General features: G+C 38.6%; 1 protein-coding gene and 1 long non-coding RNA gene across 4 annotated transcripts; one reads left to right on the plus strand and one right to left on the minus strand.

Moving 5' to 3' along the window:
- Positions 1–12057: 12057 nt before the first annotated feature.
- Positions 12058–14307, plus strand: LOC124294209. Its single transcript, XR_006904147.1, has 2 exons — positions 12058–12118; positions 12759–14307. It is a non-coding gene; the product is annotated as an uncharacterized LOC124294209 (long non-coding RNA).
- Positions 13942–22256, minus strand: LOC124294208 (T-complex protein 1 subunit epsilon-like). Of its 3 annotated transcripts, none has more exons than XM_046738828.1 (9): positions 21398–21466; positions 20174–20287; positions 18730–18955; positions 17621–17819; positions 17319–17511; positions 16515–16784; positions 15798–15983; positions 15122–15440; positions 13942–14996 (listed from the first exon to the last, which is right to left on the minus strand). In XM_046738828.1, exons 1-9 carry the CDS (start codon positions 21461–21463, stop codon positions 14863–14865), a joined length of 1707 nt encoding a protein of 568 aa, XP_046594784.1. In that variant the 5' UTR covers positions 21464–21466; the 3' UTR covers positions 13942–14862. The 3 variants fall into 3 exon arrangements, with proteins under 3 accessions (XP_046594784.1, XP_046594785.1, XP_046594786.1); XM_046738829.1 differs by lacking the exon at positions 21398–21466 and adding an exon at positions 21033–21064; XM_046738830.1 differs by lacking the exons at positions 20174–20287; positions 21398–21466 and adding an exon at positions 22026–22256.
- Between the last annotated feature and the right edge of the window lie 177 nt (positions 22257–22433).

A 22433-nucleotide genomic window follows, 5' to 3' on the forward strand; every position in this document is an offset into this window, starting at 1 on the left:
TTCATAGGCATAGAATCGAAACGTTGTTTTAGCTGGTCGCAAGTGAAGTATCCGCGTTGGGTGGAGGAGCAGAATTGTTTTTCGAAAAGTATTCGGATGGAAAAAAATTCAGAGTAACTGTAATACATCACGGATGCGGTAATTTTGAACGAGATGAAACGGATGCTTCGTATATGAGACAGTATTTAACGCTGCGTAGTGATTTAAAGACCTAGAAAGGTGATAGGGAGAGAAAGAACGACGCTTCTTAACATTTCGAGTGTATTTTAGCACACATTTGAAAGATGGGAGCGAAATTTTTCATCATCCAACTGTCGCAGAACGGCAGCGTTATTAGCCGAGCCGTTCACTGAAGAATATATCTTCAGTCAACGGCTGACCATCGAAGGGCCTGGCCGCTTGAGTCTGGAATCGGTAGGAGAAATGAAGTGTGTATCTCTTGTATGAAACGTGAAAACTAAAAGCATTATACATCATATCATATCATCATACATCGTACATCATACATCATACATCATACATCATCATACCTAGTATTACAGTTCGAAACCAAAGTTTGAATTTTCGGATGTTCGGAAAGTGACGTCACCAATCTAAAATCGGCTAGCCGAGCTCCTCAGTCCGGTAACAACCGCGCAGTAGAGCGGACGGATGAGAGTCGCGCTCCGCAAATTTCGAGTACGGGTTCTCAACCTCCCGGATCCCGCGCTTCGGGTCCGCTACGTATTTCGAGTACCGGGTTCTCAACCTCCCGGATCCCGCGCTTCGGGTCCGCTACGCGGTGAAACTCGACTTCCAGGATAAGCGCTCCGTGGTTCCTGGTTCATGTTTACAATAAATTATTTCAATTCGTTTTTCGCGCAAGCCCAAATTCGGTAGCTGTCAGTCCGCTAATAAAATTTCTCGACTTCCAGGATAAGCGCTCCGTGGTTCCTGGTTCATGTTTACAATAAATTATTTCAATTCGTTTTTCGCGCAAGCCCAAATTCGGTAGCTGTCAGTCCGCTAATAAAATTTCTCGACTTCCAGGATAAGCGCTCCGTGGTTCCTGGTTCATGTTTACAATAAATTATTTCAATTCGTTTTTCGCGCAAACCCAAATTCGGTAGCTGTCAGTCCGCTAATAAAATTTCTCGACTTCCAGGATAAGCGCTCCGTGGTTCCTGGTTCATGTTTACAATAAATTATTTCAATTCGTTTTTCGCGCAAGCCCAAATTCGGTAGCTGTCAGTCCGCTAATAAAATTTCTCGACTTCCAGGATAAGCGCTCCGTGATTCCTGGTTCATGTTTACAATAAATTATTTCAATTCGTTTTTCGCGCAAGCCCAAATTCGGTAGCTGTCAGTCCGCTAATAAAATTTCTCGACTTCCAGGATAAGCGCTCCGTGGTTCCTGGTTCATGTTTACAATAAATTATTTCAATTCGTTTTTCGCGCAAGCCCAAATTCGGTAGCTGTCAGTCCGCTAATAAAATTTCTCGACTTCCAGGATAAGCGCTCCGTGGTTCCTGGTTCATGTTTACAATAAATTATTTCAATTCGTTTTTCGCGCAAGCCCAAATTCGGTAGCTGTCAGTCCGCTAATAAAATTTCTCGACTTCCAGGATAAGCGCTCCGTGGTTCCTGGTTCATGTTTACAATAAATTATTTCAATTCGTTTTTCGCGCAAGCCCAAATTCGGTAGCTGTCAGTCCGCTAATAAAATTTCTCGACTTCCAGGATAAGCGCTCCGTGGTTCCTGGTTCATGTTTACAATAAATTATTTCAATTCGTTTTTCGCGCAAGCCCAAATTCGGTAGCTGTCAGTCCGCTAATAAAATTTCTCGACTTCCAGGATAAGCGCTCCGTGGTTCCTGGTTCATGTTTACAATAAATTATTTCAATTCGTTTTTCGCGCAAGCCCAAATTCGGTAGCTGTCAGTCCGCTAATAAAATTTCTCGACTTCCAGGATAAGCGCTCCGTGGTTCCTGGTTCATGTTTACAATAAATTATTTCAATTCGTTTTTCGCGCAAACCCAAATTCGGTAGCTGTCAGTCCGCTAATAAAATTTCTCGACTTCCAGGATAAGCGCTCCGTGGTTCCTGGTTCATGTTTACAATAAATTATTTCAATTCGTTTTTCGCGCAAGCCCAAATTCGGTAGCTGTCAGTCCGCTAATAAAATTTCTCGACTTCCAGGATAAGCGCTCCGTGATTCCTGGTTCATGTTTACAATAAATTATTTCAATTCGTTTTTCGCGCAAGCCCAAATTCGGTAGCTGTCAGTCCGCTAATAAAATTTCTCGACTTCCAGGATAAGCGCTCCGTGGTTCCTGGTTCATGTTTACAATAAATTATTTCAATTCGTTTTTCGCGCAAGCCCAAATTCGGTAGCTGTCAGTCCGCTAATAAAATTTCTCGACTTCCAGGATAAGCGCTCCGTGGTTCCTGGTTCATGTTTACAATAAATTATTTCAATTCGTTTTTCGCGCAAACCCAAATTCGGTAGCTGTCAGTCCGCTAATAAAATTTCTCGACTTCCAGGATAAGCGCTCCGTGGTTCCTGGTTCATGTTTACAATAAATTATTTCAATTCGTTTTTCGCGCAAGCCCAAATTCGGTAGCTGTCAGTCCGCTAATAAAATTTCTCGACTTCCAGGATAAGCGCTCCGTGGTTCCTGGTTCATGTTTACAATAAATTATTTCAATTCGTTTTTCGCGCAAGCCCAAATTCGGTAGCTGTCAGTCCGCTAATAAAATTTCTCGACTTCCAGGATAAGCGCTCCGTGGTTCCTGGTTCATGTTTACAATAAATTATTTCAATTCGTTTTTCGCGCAAGCCCAAATTCGGTAGCTGTCAGTCCGCTAATAAAATTTCTCGACTTCCAGGATAAGCGCTCCGTGGTTCCTCGTTCATGTTTACAATAAATTATTTCAATTCGTTTTTCGCGCAAGCCCAAATTCGGTAGCTGTCAGTCCGCTAATAAAATTTCTCGACTTCCAGGATAAGCGCTCCGTGGTTCCTCGTTCATGTTTACAATAAATTATTTCAATTCGTTTTTCGCGCAAGCCCAAATTCGGTAGCTGTCAGTACGCTAATAAAATTTCTATAACTTTATAATCTTCTCATAATCTTTCTGGTAGATTATATCGATAAAAAAATTATATCAAACCTTACACATTATTTTTGATTTGTTCTCATGCTGAAAATATTTATTAGTATTCGAGGTATAACTCGAGGTGGTTGGCGGTGGTCGTTGGGGGTGGTTGAAGATGGTCGGCGGTGGACGAGGACGAGGACAAGGAGGACGAGGATTTGTGCTCGGTGAGTAAAACACTTTTATAATATTTCATGGCAATTGTAATTATATTTTATTTGAAATATTTCAAACTAGTCATGTTTACAATAAATTATTTCAATTCATTTGTCGTGCAATCACATATTCAGTAGCTATGAATAATCTTATACAATTTATTATATTATTAATTAATTAATTAATATTCTTATAATATTTCATGGCAATTGTAATTATATTTCATCTGAAATATTACAAACTTGTCACGTTTACAATAAATTATTTCAATTCATTTTTCGTGCAAGCACATATTCAGTAGCTATGAATAATCTTGTACAATTTGTTATGTTGATAATTAATTGAATAATATTCTTATAATATTTAATGGCAATTGTCATTATATTTCATCTGAAATATTACAAACTTGTCACGCTTACAATAAATTATCTCAATTCGTTTTTCGTGCAAGCGCATATTTAGTAGCTATGAATAATCTTGTACAATTCATTATATTATTAATCAATTGATTAATTACATTAATCCTTACACAATATTTTTGATGTGTTCCTATACTAAAAATATTCATTACTATTCCAGGTATTACCCGAGGTGCTCGGAGGTGGACGAGGAGGAGGACGAGCTGGACGAGGAGGAGGACGAGGTGGACGAGGAGCAGGCGGGGTGGGTCGTGGGAGAGGACCTCTCCTCTCCTCAGAGGAGGGGAAGGGGCAGGGAAGGGGGAGTGGTGGGCGGGGAGGGGGAAGGGAAGGGCGGGGAGGGGGAAGGGAGGGGAGGGGAGGGGGAAGGGGGGAGGGGGAAGGGGGGAGGGGGGTGGGGAGGGGGGGAAGGGGAGGGGGGTGGGGGAGGGCGGGAGGGAGGGAGGGCGGGGCGGGGCGGGAGGGCGGGAGGGCGGGAGGGAGAGAGTGGGGGACGGATGTCGATGCGAGCCTGTTAGAGTTAATAGAACAGTATACCCCCTTCCCTCTCGCGCCCGCCCTCCCGCCCTCCCTCCCTCCCTCCCGCCCTCCCGCCCTCCCGCCCTCCCGCCCGCCCCGCCCTCCCTCCCTCCCGCCCTCCCGCCCGCCCCCCTCCGCCCTCCCCCTCCCCCACCCCCCCTCCCCTTCCCCCCTCCCCGCCCCTCCCCTTCCCCCTCCCCGCCCCCCCTCCCCATCCCCCTCCCCTCCCTTCCCTTCCCCCTCCCCGCCCACCACTCCCCCTTCCCTGCCCCTTCCCCTCCCCCTCCCCTCCTCTGAGGAGAGGAGAGGTCCTCTCCCACGACCCACCCCGCCTGCTCCTCGTCCACCTCGTCCTCCTCCTCGTCCAGCTCGTCCTCCTCCTCGTCCACCTCCGAGCACCTCGGGTAATACCTGGAATAGTAATGAATATTTTTAGTATAGGAACACATCAAAAATATTGTGTAAGGATTAATGTAATTAATCAATTGATTAATAATATAATGAATTGTACAAGATTATTCATAGCTACTAAATATGCGCTTGCACGAAAAACGAATTGAGATAATTTATTGTAAGCGTGACAAGTTTGTAATATTTCAGATGAAATATAATGACAATTGCCATTAAATATTATAAGAATATTATTTAATTAATTATCAACATAACAAATTGTACAAGATTATTCATAGCTACTGAATATGTGCTTGCACGAAAAATAAATTGAAATAATTTATTGTAAACGTGACAAGTTTGTAATATTTCAGATGAAATATAATTACAATTGTCATGAAATATTATAAGAATATTAATTAATTAATTAATAATATAATAAATTGTATAAGATTATTCATAGCTACTGAATATGTGATTGCACGACAAATGAATTGAAATAATTTATTGTAAACATGACTAGTTTGAAATATTTCAAATAAAATATAATTACAATTGCCATGAAATATTATAAAAGTGTTTTACTCACCGAGCACAAATCCTCGTCCTCCTTGTCCTCGTCGTCGTCCACCGCCGACCATCTTCAACCACCCCCAACGACCACCGCCAACCACCTCGAGTTATACCTCGAATACTAATAAATATTTTCAGCATGAGAACAAATCAAAAATAATGTGTAAGGTTTGATATAATTTTTTTATCGATATAATCTACCAGAAAGATTATGAGAAGATTATAAAGTTATAGAAATTTTATTAGCGTACTGACAGCTACCGAATTTGGGCTTGCGCGAAAAACGAATTGAAATAATTTATTGTAAACATGAACGAGGAACCACGGAGCGCTTATCCTGGAAGTCGAGAAATTTTATTAGCGGACTGACAGCTACCGAATTTGGGCTTGCGCGAAAAACGAATTGAAATAATTTATTGTAAACATGAACCAGGAACCACGGAGCGCTTATCCTGGAAGTCGAGAAATTTTATTAGCGGACTGACAGCTACCGAATTTGGGCTTGCGCGAAAAACGAATTGAAATAATTTATTGTAAACATGAACCAGGAATCACGGAGCGCTTATCCTGGAAGTCGAGAAATTTTATTAGCGGACTGACAGCTACCGAATTTGGGCTTGCGCGAAAAACGAATTGAAATAATTTATTGTAAACATGAACCAGGAACCACGGAGCGCTTATCCTGGAAGTCGAGAAATTTTATTAGCGGACTGACAGCTACCGAATTTGGGCTTGCGCGAAAAACGAATTGAAATAATTTATTGTAAACATGAACCAGGAACCACGGAGCGCTTATCCTGGAAGTCGAGAAATTTTATTAGCGGACTGACAGCTACCGAATTTGGGCTTGCGCGAAAAACGAATTGAAATAATTTATTGTAAACATGAACCAGGAATCACGGAGCGCTTATCCTGGAAGTCGAGAAATTTTATTAGCGGACTGACAGCTACCGAATTTGGGCTTGCGCGAAAAACGAATTGAAATAATTTATTGTAAACATGAACCAGGAACCACGGAGCGCTTATCCTGGAAGTCGAGAAATTTTATTAGCGGACTGACAGCTACCGAATTTGGGCTTGCGCGAAAAACGAATTGAAATAATTTATTGTAAACATGAACCAGGAACCACGGAGCGCTTATCCTGGAAGTCGAGAAATTTTATTAGCGGACTGACAGCTACCGAATTTGGGTTTGCGCGAAAAACGAATTGAAATAATTTATTGTAAACATGAACCAGGAACCACGGAGCGCTTATCCTGGAAGTCGAGAAATTTTATTAGCGGACTGACAGCTACCGAATTTGGGCTTGCGCGAAAAACGAATTGAAATAATTTATTGTAAACATGAACCAGGAACCACGGAGCGCTTATCCTGGAAGTCGAGAAATTTTATTAGCGGACTGACAGCTACCGAATTTGGGCTTGCGCGAAAAACGAATTGAAATAATTTATTGTAAACATGAACCAGGAACCACGGAGCGCTTATCCTGGAAGTCGAGAAATTTTATTAGCGGACTGACAGCTACCGAATTTGGGCTTGCGCGAAAAACGAATTGAAATAATTTATTGTAAACATGAACCAGGAACCACGGAGCGCTTATCCTGGAAGTCGAGAAATTTTATTAGCGGACTGACAGCTACCGAATTTGGGTTTGCGCGAAAAACGAATTGAAATAATTTATTGTAAACATGAACCAGGAACCACGGAGCGCTTATCCTGGAAGTCGAGAAATTTTATTAGCGGACTGACAGCTACCGAATTTGGGCTTGCGCGAAAAACGAATTGAAATAATTTATTGTAAACATGAACCAGGAACCACGGAGCGCTTATCCTGGAAGTCGAGAAATTTTATTAGCGGACTGACAGCTACCGAATTTGGGCTTGCGCGAAAAACGAATTGAAATAATTTATTGTAAACATGAACCAGGAATCACGGAGCGCTTATCCTGGAAGTCGAGAAATTTTATTAGCGGACTGACAGCTACCGAATTTGGGCTTGCGCGAAAAACGAATTGAAATAATTTATTGTAAACATGAACCAGGAACCACGGAGCGCTTATCCTGGAAGTCGAGAAATTTTATTAGCGGACTGACAGCTACCGAATTTGGGTTTGCGCGAAAAACGAATTGAAATAATTTATTGTAAACATGAACCAGGAACCACGGAGCGCTTATCCTGGAAGTCGAGAAATTTTATTAGCGGACTGACAGCTACCGAATTTGGGCTTGCGCGAAAAACGAATTGAAATAATTTATTGTAAACATGAACCAGGAACCACGGAGCGCTTATCCTGGAAGTCGAGAAATTTTATTAGCGGACTGACAGCTACCGAATTTGGGCTTGCGCGAAAAACGAATTGAAATAATTTATTGTAAACATGAACCAGGAATCACGGAGCGCTTATCCTGGAAGTCGAGAAATTTTATTAGCGGACTGACAGCTACCGAATTTGGGCTTGCGCGAAAAACGAATTGAAATAATTTATTGTAAACATGAACCAGGAACCACGGAGCGCTTATCCTGGAAGTCGAGAAATTTTATTAGCGGACTGACAGCTACCGAATTTGGGTTTGCGCGAAAAACGAATTGAAATAATTTATTGTAAACATGAACCAGGAACCACGGAGCGCTTATCCTGGAAGTCGAGAAATTTTATTAGCGGACTGACAGCTACCGAATTTGGGCTTGCGCGAAAAACGAATTGAAATAATTTATTGTAAACATGAACCAGGAACCACGGAGCGCTTATCCTGGAAGTCGAGAAATTTTATTAGCGGACTGACAGCTACCGAATTTGGGCTTGCGCGAAAAACGAATTGAAATAATTTATTGTAAACATGAACCAGGAACCACGGAGCGCTTATCCTGGAAGTCGAGAAATTTTATTAGCGGACTGACAGCTACCGAATTTGGGCTTGCGCGAAAAACGAATTGAAATAATTTATTGTAAACATGAACCAGGAACCACGGAGCGCTTATCCTGGAAGTCGAGTTTCACCGCGTAGCGGACCCGAAGCGCGGGATCCGGGAGGTTGAGAACCCGGTACTCGAAATACGTAGCGGACCCGAAGCGCGGGATCCGGGAGGTTGAGAACCCGTACTCGAAATTTGCGGAGCGCGACTCTCATCCGTCCGCTCTACTGCGCGGTTGTTACCGGACTGAGGAGCTCGGCTAGCCGATTTTAGATTGGTGACGTCACTTTCCGAACATCCGAAAATTCAAACTTTGGTTTCGAACTGTAATACTAGGTATGATGATGTATGATGTATGATGTATGATGTACGATGTATGATGATATGATATGATGTATAATGCTTTTAGTTTTCACGTTTCATACAAGAGATACACACTTCATTTCTCCTACCGATTCCAGACTCAAGCGGCCAGGCCCTTCGATGGTCAGCCGTTGACTGAAGATATATTCTTCAGTGAACGGCTCGGCTAATAACGCTGCCGTTCTGCGACAGTTGGATGATGAAAAATTTCGCTCCCATCTTTCAAATGTGTGCTAAAATACACTCGAAATGTTAAGAAGCGTCGTTCTTTCTCTCCCTATCACCTTTCTAGGTCTTTAAATCACTACGCAGCGTTAAATACTGTCTCATATACGAAGCATCCGTTTCATCTCGTTCAAAATTACCGCATCCGTGATGTATTACAGTTACTCTGAATTTTTTTCCATCCGAATACTTTTCGAAAAACAATTCTGCTCCTCCACCCAACGCGGATACTTCACTTGCGACCAGCTAAAACAACGTTTCGATTCTATGCCTATGAAAATTCAAGATCGAGAGAGCAAATGAAAAGTTGTTGGAATAATTATGAATACTAATGTCATGGAATGCGTCGAGCGCGCGTCGAATAGAATCCCATTTCGAAATGAATAATTCTTCTCTTTTCATATCATAGCTAATCTGGTAATGTAGGTAAATAGGATGGTTGGAGGTGTTCGGAAATGGTAGGAGGTGGTCGGCGCTGGCAGAAGGTGATAGGGGGTGCTCGAAACTGGCCATTGATGGTCGGAGGTGGCAGAGGGAGGTAGGAGGCGTTCGAAAATGGTAGGACATTTCAAAAGTTAAAGTCGACGATGATCCGGTGCATCAAGTTTGTCATTACAGATTTTCTTTTCCCATGAGGCATAGAGTATTCAACAACGATAATGCAGTCCTTAAAATTCATCATTCATCTCTGACTGGAAAGCTAATTCGCAAGGCGTGGTATTCTATTCTATTTGCATTATTAGAAAAATACCCGTACTCCACATACACTGTTTCTAATCTTTTGCTACATTTGGTTTAATCCCCATGCTTCCACAGCACGATTAGTCGGAAATGTTTTTGATTATCCATAATAAAATGAAAGAAGTAACAAAGCTTAAATTTATTGTTAAAGCTCTAATGAATACATCAAACTGCGGTCGAAACAATTCATTTATTATTTGCACATGACTTCTGTATATTTGATAAATTATTCCTAAATACATTGAAACATATGTATTTATAATGAAATATCATGCAATGGGCTGTGTAAACTATAAACTGCAATTTCTATCGAATAGCTGCTTTTATGTCAACAGGGATTTGAGACTCAGTTCAGTTCGTCCTCCTCCTCGTCCACCTCCGACCACCTCCAACAATCTCCAACCACCTCGAACAACCACCGATAACCACCTCGGGTTGTACCTGGAATAGCAATAAATATTTTCAGTATCAGAACACATCAAAAATATTACGTGAGGATTAATATTTGAAAAGTGCTGTAATAAATTCTTTCATGCACTATTCCGACGTAATCTTGCCAGAGAAATCGATTGGGCGCAGTCCCAATACGCTGCGATCGACGCATCTACAGTTACAGCCAAAAAACGAAAACCTGTGATTTCGACATTTTTCAGCGGGTGCTTTTTCCTTCGTAACTTCTTTCCTGTTGATCCCACGCTGTTTTCGCTGCGTTTGCTGAGTTCCTGGGGGTCCAATTGGTCAGAAAAGGGTCATACGAATCGAATCGGAGACTAAAAGTTTTTGGCCCAAAAAAACAGCAAGTCTTACCCCTTTGTATTTTTGGCAAAAATTTTCGCGATTTTGAAAAGTGCTGCAATAAATTCTTTCGTGCACTATTCCGACGTAATTTTGCGAGAGAAATCGATTGGGCGCAGTCCCGATACGCTGCGATCAACGCATACTAAAGTTACAGCCAAAAAAAAAAATCCTGTGATTTCGACATTTTTCAGCGGGCGCTTTTTCCTCCGTAATTTCTCTCCTGTTGATCCCACGCTGTTTTCGCTGCGTTTTCTGAGATCCTGGGGGACCGATTAGTCAGGAAAGGGTCATTCAGATCGGATTTGAGACCAAAAATGCGGCTCCAAAAATGAAGAAAAAGTAAGGCTAACCCCTTTGTATTTTTGGCGAAAATTTTTGCGATTTGAAAAAGTGCTGTAATAAATTCTTTCATGCACTATTCCGACGTAATCTTGCCAGAGAAATCGATTGGGCGCAGTCCCAATACGCTGCTATCAACGCATCTAAAGTTACAGCCAAAAAACGAAAACCTGTGATTTCGACATTTTTCAGCGGGTGCTTTTTCCTCCGTAATTTCTCTCCTGTTGATCCCACGCTGTTTTCGCTGCGTTTTCTGAGATCCTGGGGGACCGATTAGTCAGGAAAGGGTCATTCAGATCGGATTCATTTCATCTCAAAGTTTTCGAACACCTCTTGTTTACAATAAATTATTTCAATCCACTTTTCGTCAAGCACAAATTCAGTAATTATAAATGCGCTCATAAAATTTATCACACTATTATTTAATGAATTAATTATAGTAATGCTTACACAATATTTTTGATGTGTTCGTGTACTATTACAACAACAAATTAATAAGAGACGTACCTACATCAACAACATACTTGACCATAATATTGACTCTGCTCCCGCTGAAGATAGCAATAGACCTGCTACTACATATATCCCCATTCCATATGTAGCCGGCCTCTTTGAGTCACTTAATCGTTTACTCGCCAAATATAATGTAAAGTTTGTTGGAAAAAATTCAAAAGATCTACAACTAGTTTTTGATACAGGCAAAGACAAGATCCCCATAGGCAAACGATCTAATGTCGTGTATAAAATACCATGCAATGACTGCAATCAAGTCTACATAGGTCAAACGGGTCGACATCTCAACACTAGAATTAGGGAACACCAACGCAACATACATGAGATTGAAGAACGGCACACAGCTCTAACGAAACATATTATCGATAAACAACACACTTTTAATTACGACAACACAAACATCCTTTGCGAAGAACACAATTATTATAGAAGACTGTTATTAGAAATGTGCAACATTGTAGGTCATACCAATTCTGTTAATCTTAGACAAGATGTTGAACATTTAAGCAATATTTACAAACCTCTAATCTCCGCCCACACAACAAATTTTGTTTAACCTTAACTACATACAAAAAATTATTTTGTCCCCATTTACAGTCCTTTCTACATAACTTTTCTTACAAAATATTTATTGTTTTTCTGTATAATTGTTTATAATAGGTTCACCTTCACTCTGGATTACATTGTTTTCTCCCATCAGTCGTTATTCACCTGTTGACTCAATTGGTTCAACCAACAATATTTCGTTAGACATGTAGAACTTAATTATAAAGAGCCTACCTCCACTTCATTGACACCTGTGAATTAATTTCATTGCTAAAACTACCTTCTTCAATAGCCTTTTAACACAATGACATACTGACTGTGAAGAAACATAGTTCTTTAATCTTTTTAATTAATGACTACCAACTTTTAACTCCCACATATAAAATAACTTGAAGATTGACATAGTCTACCGTCACTCAAAAGAACACTGTTTCCACCAATTGTAATTGTGAATTCGACTACATCTTAGTCCACATTCAAAAGGTAAATAACACTAAAAAAACATCCTTATCTCAATTAATCATAAGGTTCTTACTATCAACAATATTCAATAGCTCTAAGAGTATTACATCTACAATATTTATGTCTGATTACTTCTAGTACCATTATTTATATTATAAAATTCTTTTTGTTATTTTTGACAGTTTTTAAAAAAATAAATTGTTCTGAGGAGGGCCCATATCCGGGTCGAAACGTTAACTAAAAATACGTTTTCTTAATTGACCGATCACCAAGACTCTACAATATATAATCAAAAATAGACCATGCCAAACTTTTACTTTCAACCATTTCTTAAAATAAATTATTCAAGTTATGTTGAGAAAACCATAGCTTTTTGCATCTGAAAAAGTTCACATAAATGATCAAAGCCGATAATGTTAAGATGGTTGGTTGGCGGAAATCAGTACTGTGTATCAATTTCATTACGAGACAGTCGTACATCGAATATCGATCAATTTATTGTATTCATCAGATACGAAAATTTCTGAGATCATGTAAGAATAGAAAATACTGGAATTATGAACAAATTTTTGAAAACGAATCTTCTTAAAATGTAAGGTGAATCGAGATTCCAGTTCTTTCTATTTCGTTCAGAGGGACTTAAATATAAATTTAATTTCAGCACGAAATCGACAATCTCAACGATCCAGAGTTTAAGAAAAACGCGAATTGGCTGCAAATGCTGACGGCGTTGATCGAGGATCACCAGGATTACGAGGGCAAGGAAGCGAAGGTTCAGTTGAACGAATGGATGCGAGAAAGGGATAATCTACGCAACGATATCAAACGCGTATTCAACCAACAGTTTGGTTCAGTCTTTAGGACGTACCATAATCCGACCTACTTTTCTAGGCGTCTCTTTCGTTTCGCGGACATCTACATGAGCAACATTACCAACCTCTTAAACTATTCGACCACTCACACCTTTTACCCGAGGAGAGGAGTCATGCCCCATGAATACACTAACTATTTCGTATAAAACGTGCGCAAACCGAGCCAAAACCATCATGCGGTATAAAATATGCGTTACGAAATTGATCTCGAAATATTTGGGACTAACGCATCGTATTTTATTCTTTCCCAAAAAAAGAAAAAAAAAAGATAATCAAAATTCAAACGTATTGAGAAAACAGAAAGAAAATAAGCATCTTAGTTTCCTTCCTTTCAGATTACAATTTAAGATCGACCTCACACTATTAATACGCTTAAATTTATCCGTAAGAAGTTGACGAAATTTAATAGTTTTTAACTTTTCTTGGTAGTTAGATCGGTACAATTTTCCTTAATTGTAGTTTATTTTTCCCCAGTAGTAGAAACGTTGCGTGAAATTCAAATCCTGTGGGGAAATTCAATAGCTTATTTCGTAGCGCTACAGTTTGTGCAAGTTTATCGATAGAAATACCTAGGAATGTCAAGATTTACTTTTACGTTGAAAATGTTGCCAAAGCTTAAGTTGAGTTATAGCTTATTACGATTAAGAACTAATTGAATGATCGATCGATATATACAATAAGTTAACGCTACGTTATTCTGAAACGAATCGTACTCTTATCGTTGGACGTTTGCAAGTACAAATAGATATGTAATGCCCCCGAGTAACATCGGGATATCTCAATCAATCTGATCGAATAGATAATTACAATTGATAGATATAAACGCACGAGTATTAGCAATGATCGGATAAAATATTCGTCAGATATTAATTTATTCAGCTAGAATTTACCATGAGTAAAAAAAATGATAAAAATATTATTTGTAATGCGCGAAGTGAACGATGTTTCCGGATATTAACTGAAATCGCAGTATCTGATTTTTGATTTATTCATAAAAAAGTAACATTACACACGTATTGTAATTACAAATGAAGGCACGCGAAGTTAAGGATAATAACCGGGAGTTCCAGACATTTTTCTATCGGTTGTCAGGCTATTACCGGTTTCTAGAGTCTGTTGACATCTTGTCATTATTACATCAATGCCAAAATTTGAGTTTAGTAATAATTATGAACAATATGAAATTAAAAAATTACAATACTGCGTTCTTTTCCGTGTCTCGATATCATCATTTGGCTTGAATAGTTGCGTATCTCATGCCAAATTTCAAACGTAAGATAACCGTTACTCGTAGATACTTAAAAAATGTTGAAGCGAGTCATTATGCATGTTACATACGTACTATAAGAAAAATTACGACATACGTAATCGAATACAAACGCACGAGTACAAGTTGTATATTCAGTTCAGACCACATTCGGTTTTCGACAATACTTTGCAGCTCTAAATATTTATCAGAGTTTTCAGTTTGCGGAATCTATTTTTATTGTGACTAAATTGTGCGGGAGTCTGAGCCGAATAACCAGATTGTATCCTTGTGAAATCCTTACCTAATCACTATAGGTACTATGTGCATATAATAAAATGTAACCACCATCGCGGGATAACTTTTATCGTCGGAACACTGCCTGGGATGAATAACAATCCGAATGATGAGATTAATTACATAGGTTCCATTTTTTTTTTTATGTCAATTATAGCTTTATTTTATTATAAATTAATTTCAGCATGAAGTCAATCAATTGTTTGATCAGAGCATAGTAAGCGGTCTGGGTGATGTTTAATAACTATCAGAAACAATTCAAATGAAGCGTATTAATATAATACAATAATCAAGTCGCGTTAACGTGTCATGAAAATTTGAACAATCTTTATTGTGAATGTTCGGCAGATTCAACCTCCCATACCGTTGTCACTGGGAGATCTGATATCATCGATCTTCAATATCATCTTCACTAATTGCGTGGCAAGTAAAATTTGCTGCTGCTTGCTCTTCAAAGATTCGATGACGTTCTGGACTTTCATGTCTGAAAAATAAAAGAAAGAACATGAATTTTAAAGATTTCAGTTTGTTAAAAACGGATTTGTTTATATAGAAAAAAAAAGCGACCAAGCAAACACAGAAGGTACATTTTCAACAAAATACACCTACCGGTTGTGCCAACGTTCATGCAATCGATTCCAAGACTAGAGTTTGATTCTGTCAACTGGCGCGCCTTGGCTTCAGCAAGAGCATCGACAGGAGAAAGTCCTGCGTTTTCTGCCAATGCCATGGGGATGGCTTCGAGCGCATCAGCAAATGCACGGAATGCATACTGCTCAAGGGTGCTGATCTTGTCGGCATGAGCGGCGCATGCCAATGCACAGGAAACTTCGGCTGCTCCACCTCCATAGACTATTCTTCCATCAGTTACGAGATTGCGCACAGCACAAAGTGCATCGTGGATCGAACGTTTCGCTTCCTCAATAATCTGTTGACAGTAATAAATGTGCTTACAGAGTACAGTGTGCTTTAATGAAAGGGACAATGATCAAAAACTATATTAAGCGTCGACGATTTCTTTCGGACTACAATGAATGCTGCAACTAAACTTAATCAATATTTTATAAATAAAATTTTGTAACACAATTTGATATGCAATTAATTTTTTTTTATTATCAATCAAATGCGTATATGCAAACTGTGCTATTTTCTTCTGCAAGGTGTCTGGCAAGTTAGAGGCATTGAATGACATCGCTGAAATTCTCCTTGCCATATTTTTTAACAAGACTATTTTTATAAATTAGGCGTCTGATCGTAATGTGAAAAAAAAAAAATGCATACTTACCATTTTATTGCCTCCACGAATGAAAATGGTTACTGCTCGTGAGTTTTTGCATTCCTCAATGACGAGCATGCGGTCCTTTGTGGTTCCAAAAGTCAACTCTCTGACCACACCCGCGTATCCCAATTTATCAGGAGTCAATTCTTCGAATCGAGGAACGATACGACCGCCAGTAGCGATGGCAATCAACTGAGGATTGAATAATCAGCATTATAAAAATTCTTTCTTTTTTGACAATATCTATGATTACAGTTAATTAATGAAGAAAGTGAAAAAACCCTCAGCTCTCATAATCATTGATCATTAGGGCCACTGCAACAGATACGTCCCAAGTCGACTTTGTGCTCAAATAAAGAAGCCCACAATAGGTTCGAAAAATTAAGTATATACATTTTCGAATGAATTAGAGGACTCATAATTAAGAGAACCAGACGCTTGGTTTCGTAATGCTACCCCCTTCTATTGCGCTTTCACATCATTGGGTTGTTTATAAATGGAACTGAATGCTCAGAATTTCGAATTTTGGTAACATGATGGATGATGCATGACAGTCTTCACTTACCTTTGTGAGAAAAGTCATGTGAATAAATTAACGATACGTATGTCACACTTTTTGGATTAAATTGACCGAGTAGATTCAATACTTCAAAATTGAATAAATTTCACCGACACTTTTATCGAATTTCTAGATGCCGCAGAATAAAATAAACTTATAAGCACCTCGATTTCGGGACCACCGACCCACCGAACAGCGGGCAGGTGTTCCTGGAGGAGAAGGTGATTGGCTTCGTCGTCAAATCCCCACTGGCAAATAGCGAGCGTTGCCCCGGCTTGTTTGACTTGAGATACCATTTGAGTGAATTTTTCACGTTCATATTCTCGTAATGCTCTGTAGTCCTCTACAGAAGTCACGTCAAGCTTATGTTTAGTTTTCGGTTTTGGCGGCTCAAATGGACAAGTGAGAATTGCCAATTTCACATTCTCCAACCTCTGTAACACATCGAGTATGGAAACAGTGTTATACTCACCGTTTCTAACGATTTTAATAAAAATTTACACTATTCTGCAACCAGATTGTTCAATAACATCACATAGGATGTTGATCTCAATTGAAATTTTAACTGTATAAACTGTACTTTTAAAATGCTTATTGCAAAATCGATACAGCATTTGAGTTTTTCAATTACTCAAATACACGAGAATCAAACATGCTGATAATACGGCAAGGTGTCTGGTCAGGCAGTGCATTGAAGAAACTGCTGAAATTCTCCTTGCAGATATATCAATACAACAATTCAAACTAATAGTGCAAAAGTTTAGAAGGTCAAATTTTTACGATGCAAAAGCAGACGCTTTTGTAAGTCAATTTCGAATGATTAGAATTAGTGTAACTTGTTCCTTAAATTAACATATGAATTTCATAATCACGAACTCTGTAAATGCGATTACTCGCAGGATCTTGAATGGGGAAGAAAAAGAAAAAATCGACAAAAAAATCGATCAATAAAAGGTGATAGTAATTACCTTAGGCATTTGAGGATGACTGAAGTCTTTGTCTACAACAACGCCACGAACTAACATTGTGTCTTCAAGGCGTCCTCCAACTTTACCCTCTAGTTTGATCAATTCAAAATTGACGTCTCGTGTCTCCAAATCAGCGACAGCCATCACTGCATTCACAGCAATCTCCGCCATTTGTCGGTGACACTTGTTGATGCTATAATAATAATGAATAAAAAATTAACGAAATACAACACTGGATGTTTGGAAGAATTTGACGTGTAATATTGACAAGTTGACGCAATATTATCTCAACTTGCACTCACATTTTGGATCCAAGAGTAGTCATGGCAGTCTTGATTAGAGGTTCCAAGTCTTTGAGGTTGACTGGGAAAGCCTCCGCAATAGTGTCTAAATGTTTGTTCGCACATTGGGCTGCAAGCTCGAAACCATCAGCTATTCGGATTGGGTGAATTCCTTTGTCTAAGAGCTGTTCAGCTTGCTCCATTAGCGCGCCAGCCAATACTGAGGTAAGAGAAGTGACAAAATTTGCGACAATATTACGATACAGTGAAGCTGAAGTTTGTGACATTGTATTTGTAAGAAAAATCGTCTTTGTGACTTGGGAATCGTTTTAAATTCAATAAAGCACAATAATAAAGTATATATGTACTCGTGCATCATATTGTGAAAATTGAAATGCTCAAATTATTCCAAAGTTTGAAAATAGCGAGTTTGCTTTAGTTAAATTGCCCAAAACAGACAAATTTACATAATGGCATGAATACAGATGTGAGACACATATCAGTGCGTGCAGCCAATTAAGAATAGCTGCCCAATGGTTCAGAATCTCAGATCGATGAAACTTAATGTTGCATGGTTTTTGTATTGTTTACATATGAGTTTCTCGAGACAATCGAGATTCACACGTCTCAACATGCTTCATCGCAGTGTAGAAAGTTCTGTAGATGCGTATATATTCATACCTAACAGCTAGAGAAGTGGGTGAATTATAGAAATTTGCATCGGATCTTGATAAAAAATTACTGAATTCTGTTGGAGTTTGTTTTATTCCACGGTATGTAGTTTGACGTTTGATTACATATTTTTTTCTGACAATAATTTGATTCAAAGCAAATATAATATGTATAAAAGAAACTCGATCAATATACTTTTGAATAAAACAAACCCAATCGAATTGAAGAATAGATGTTTGAAATTCACCCGCTATTCAACCATTTAGTCGTATATACTTTGTTAATTTACAATCCTTGATTCCAATTCATTGTTACTGAAATTGCCTTGTATTCCTTTTGTTTGTAATTTTCAACTAATATCATCATACCAATTTTTTTTTTCTTATTATTCCTCACTTTTGCATCCTATATGTCATTTTTAATGTTTTATGATTTAAATGTAGATTTGATGTTCTTACCAACAACACCAGTTGTGCCATCGCCTATCTCATCATCCTGCGATTGAGAAAGCTGCACCATCAACTTGGCGATTTCATGATCTACGTCCATGTTTTTCAAGATCGTAGCTCCATCATTGGTTACTGTTACATCACCATCGGAACTAACTAACATCTTGTCCAAACCTTTGGGACCCAAAGATGTTTTCAAAGTATTGGCAATACTCCGAGCTGCCAAGATATGCGACTAGAGAAGAGAGAACGAAATTCAGTTATTTTGATATATCATGAGAATCAGTCAACTGCATAATTACACACAAGTACTAGCAACGTACATTTAATTTTAAACTACAACTCCAATGTAAATATACCAATGTATAAGCTTGATCCCTGTACTTATGTTAGATTACAAATCTTCTGTAGAATTGTATCAAGTTTTCACCCTCAAAAATGTATTACAGGTTCTCTTATAACTTATTATTAACTTAACTATTCACGGTTTGCAACAAGATTTTATTGTAGAATGAAAGTTTTTACAGCACTTCGGGTTTATGATATCAACACAATAAAATATTGAAACAGAAATCACTGTTTTGAAATTCTAGGTGGAATTTACAAATGTAGAATTCCAAGAATACCGATATATGTCTTACTTTAGTGGAATTTACTATGATCTATTCAACTCCGGACAATCTTAAAATCGCAATATAACATTGATTCCTGGAAATGCATAAATGTTGCATTAATCTTACAAGCTCAGACCGCAGTAGTTTAACGAATACTGCGAAAATACTATTTCCCATCTTTCTCTCGTTTAATATAATTAATCAAGTTTACTACCAACCACTCAAAATATGTTTCAAGATGGCAGAAAACATTTCTTCAATGATGTTTAAATTGTTATGTAAAACAATATTACTTGTGTTCGCATCTAAAACTTTTGAAATTTTCACAACCTTGTTCTATCTGTTATGCTTGAGTAACAATGAGTTACAAAACATACAATGAATACATAGTCATCGAAAAAATACTACCAATAATAATGCATTGTGATGAAGTACAATAACACAATTTTTAAATCATGTGAATCTGTTAGAATATTAATACAGATTGTAAGTGAACTAGCTTGTAAGAAACACATCAGTAAGCGTGGTCCATTAATCGAATCACTCAATGATTCAGTTTCTCATATTTTATTTTATCTTGCACACTTTATTAAAAATCACAGGCAAATTTCAAATAAAAATTTTCCTGTGTCTCAAGGTGCGTAACTGAAAGATAAAATTTGGATTCAAGTAACATGTTTCAAGAAAAACAAAGTCAAAACATACAGATGGACTGGCTCTTCCGCTGTCCTTTGAGTTGAATCTCAAGTCGGACGTGGTAAAAAGAAAGTATTTTCAAGCATTACCGTTACTTCACCCATGGAGATGACAAGAAAGTTTTTTTCCAATAAGGTACTTACTGAAGTTGCAAAAATGTGAAAAGGGTTGTCTATAATTGAATTCTGACAGGAAATAAAAAGTAAGCATAAGATGCAACTGTAATACCGACGCACAGTGGTCCGAAAGCCCGAATTCTTGGCCAAAACCCCGAAAACCGAAAGTTATCATCCGAGGTAAAGCTTCACATATTTGTCAATAGATAGCATTAGACCTTTGAAATCCAAAAGGGCAGATGTTCAGATTCATTCCATGGCCTGTGGTAAGCCCTCGAAAGTGACCATTGTCGAGACTCGCGCGGGACTGTGGTGTGTGCACGCTTTCGAGCGCGCGAAAAAAAAGGCTGTAGTTTTTTCAATTTTCATCAAAATCGAGTCAACCAAAATGGATATTATTCCTCAAGGTAAGTGAATTACCTAAATTTTATGAATGAACCAAGTTTCGGAATTTATGGCGACGATATGAATGATGCAATACGAGTGCTGCAAAATAACCTATTTCATTGAATTGCATTACTATCTGTAGAGAATTAGTTATGATCCCCGGAGATCCTGCGGAGATCTTAACGATTCCTAGTGTGAAAAAGTATAGAGAATGTGAAACCGTTGGCATCGGCTGCTCGTTTTTGCTCCATTGGTCAAAAATACGCATTCTTTGAAGCAGTGTTTTGTCGACTCGGTCGGAGCCTCGTGGCCTGCCTCGTAGGATTAGTGTAGCGGGGCGACGCAGACAACGTCATTCATCAAAACGACGTCGATGATGAAAATTCAGATTGCGATTAGTATGTATCTTTAAAAATTATGTTATTTTGTTTTATAAGAAAAAAATCTGTATGAATTAAAGAAATTAATTTACAAAATATCACTTTTAACAAACTTGTACCATTTTTCACGAAATATTCCCGCCATTTTCGGTTCACCATTTTGAATTTCGCATTTTTGCATTCGTTTTCGGAATCGGCGACCCCAAAAACATTACTAGTATGAATTTCTAAAAATTCGTACCATTTTTTGTAAAAAATATCCGCCATTTCGGGGCCGCCATTTTGAATTTCGCATTTTTGCATTCGTTTTCGGAATCGGCGACCCCAAAAACATTAGTAGTATGAATTTCAGCGAATTGGTATCATTTTTCGCGAAAAACATCCGCCATTTAACGTGCGCCATTTTGAATTTTGCATTTTTGTTTTTTTTTCGGAATCAGCGACCCGAAAAACATTCGTACTATGAATTTCTAAAAATTCGTACCATTTTTTGTAAAAAATATCCGCCATTTTGGGGCCGCCACTTTGAATTTCGCATTTTTGCATTCATTTTCGAAACCAGCAAGCCAAAAAACTATAGGTATAGTAATACTAGCAATTTTCACTGAGAAATATTTGAGTTATTAGTTTTGACCAGGAATTCGGGCTTTTGGACCACTGTGCGACGTACGTATTATGCAGCAATGTCTATAGTCGACTGAACGAATGAGGGGGGAACAGGCATAGAAATTCCTTATATGGTTATAAGACAGAAGCTGTGATTGGATTCATTGTTAAAATGCCAATCATATTTAGCGATAAATTCATAATCGCTGTGAAATTGACGGTTTGCAGCTCACATGAGGGTGTTAAATGAACAACATAATCCCAAAGTTCGAAGTAAAATAAAATATCACGAATGCGCGAGGCTCTACCGGTTTACGAACACGTGACGCGAACAAAATTGCAAAGCCACCACGCGATCAGCACTTTGGTGAAATTAAGTAAATTAGTGTGCACGAAATAATGCAATTTATCTGAATTAATAAATGGAATAGTTATAATCAGTGTGATCAGGAACTTATAACAGAAAATGTAATCAATGGAAATTATAAAACATGTGCATGCCTCACCTTAATCGCATCATTGCCGGTCAAGCGACTCTGCTTGTCTTGATCACGCAAGATAATGAAAGGTCTTCCGTACTCATCGAACGCGATAGAACCAGGAAAAGACATGTTTCGAATGAAAGTAGTTCAAATTCCGTGATGTATGAAAAAAAGTAAACTCTGGCGATCGAACCTCACTGCAGACGTGCGGCCGTTTTATCACTCACTGCCGAGCGTCTTCAAGCGTCTTCTTCCTTCCAGAGTGTTCCACGGTGTGCTCATAAAGTAGAACAGAGTGACCTCAAGGGCTGGCCACATTGAACGCAGATGTTTTTTCGAACACTTCAACAAGCACACCAACCTACAGGTGCTCGGGTAGGTTTCTCTCTGTACTAGAGTAGAGTGTAATCAACTTTTGCCACATTGCAGCTA

This window comes from Neodiprion lecontei, chromosome 4 (assembly GCF_021901455.1).
Source record: "Neodiprion lecontei isolate iyNeoLeco1 chromosome 4, iyNeoLeco1.1, whole genome shotgun sequence".
NCBI lineage: Eukaryota > Metazoa > Arthropoda > Insecta > Hymenoptera > Diprionidae > Neodiprion > Neodiprion lecontei.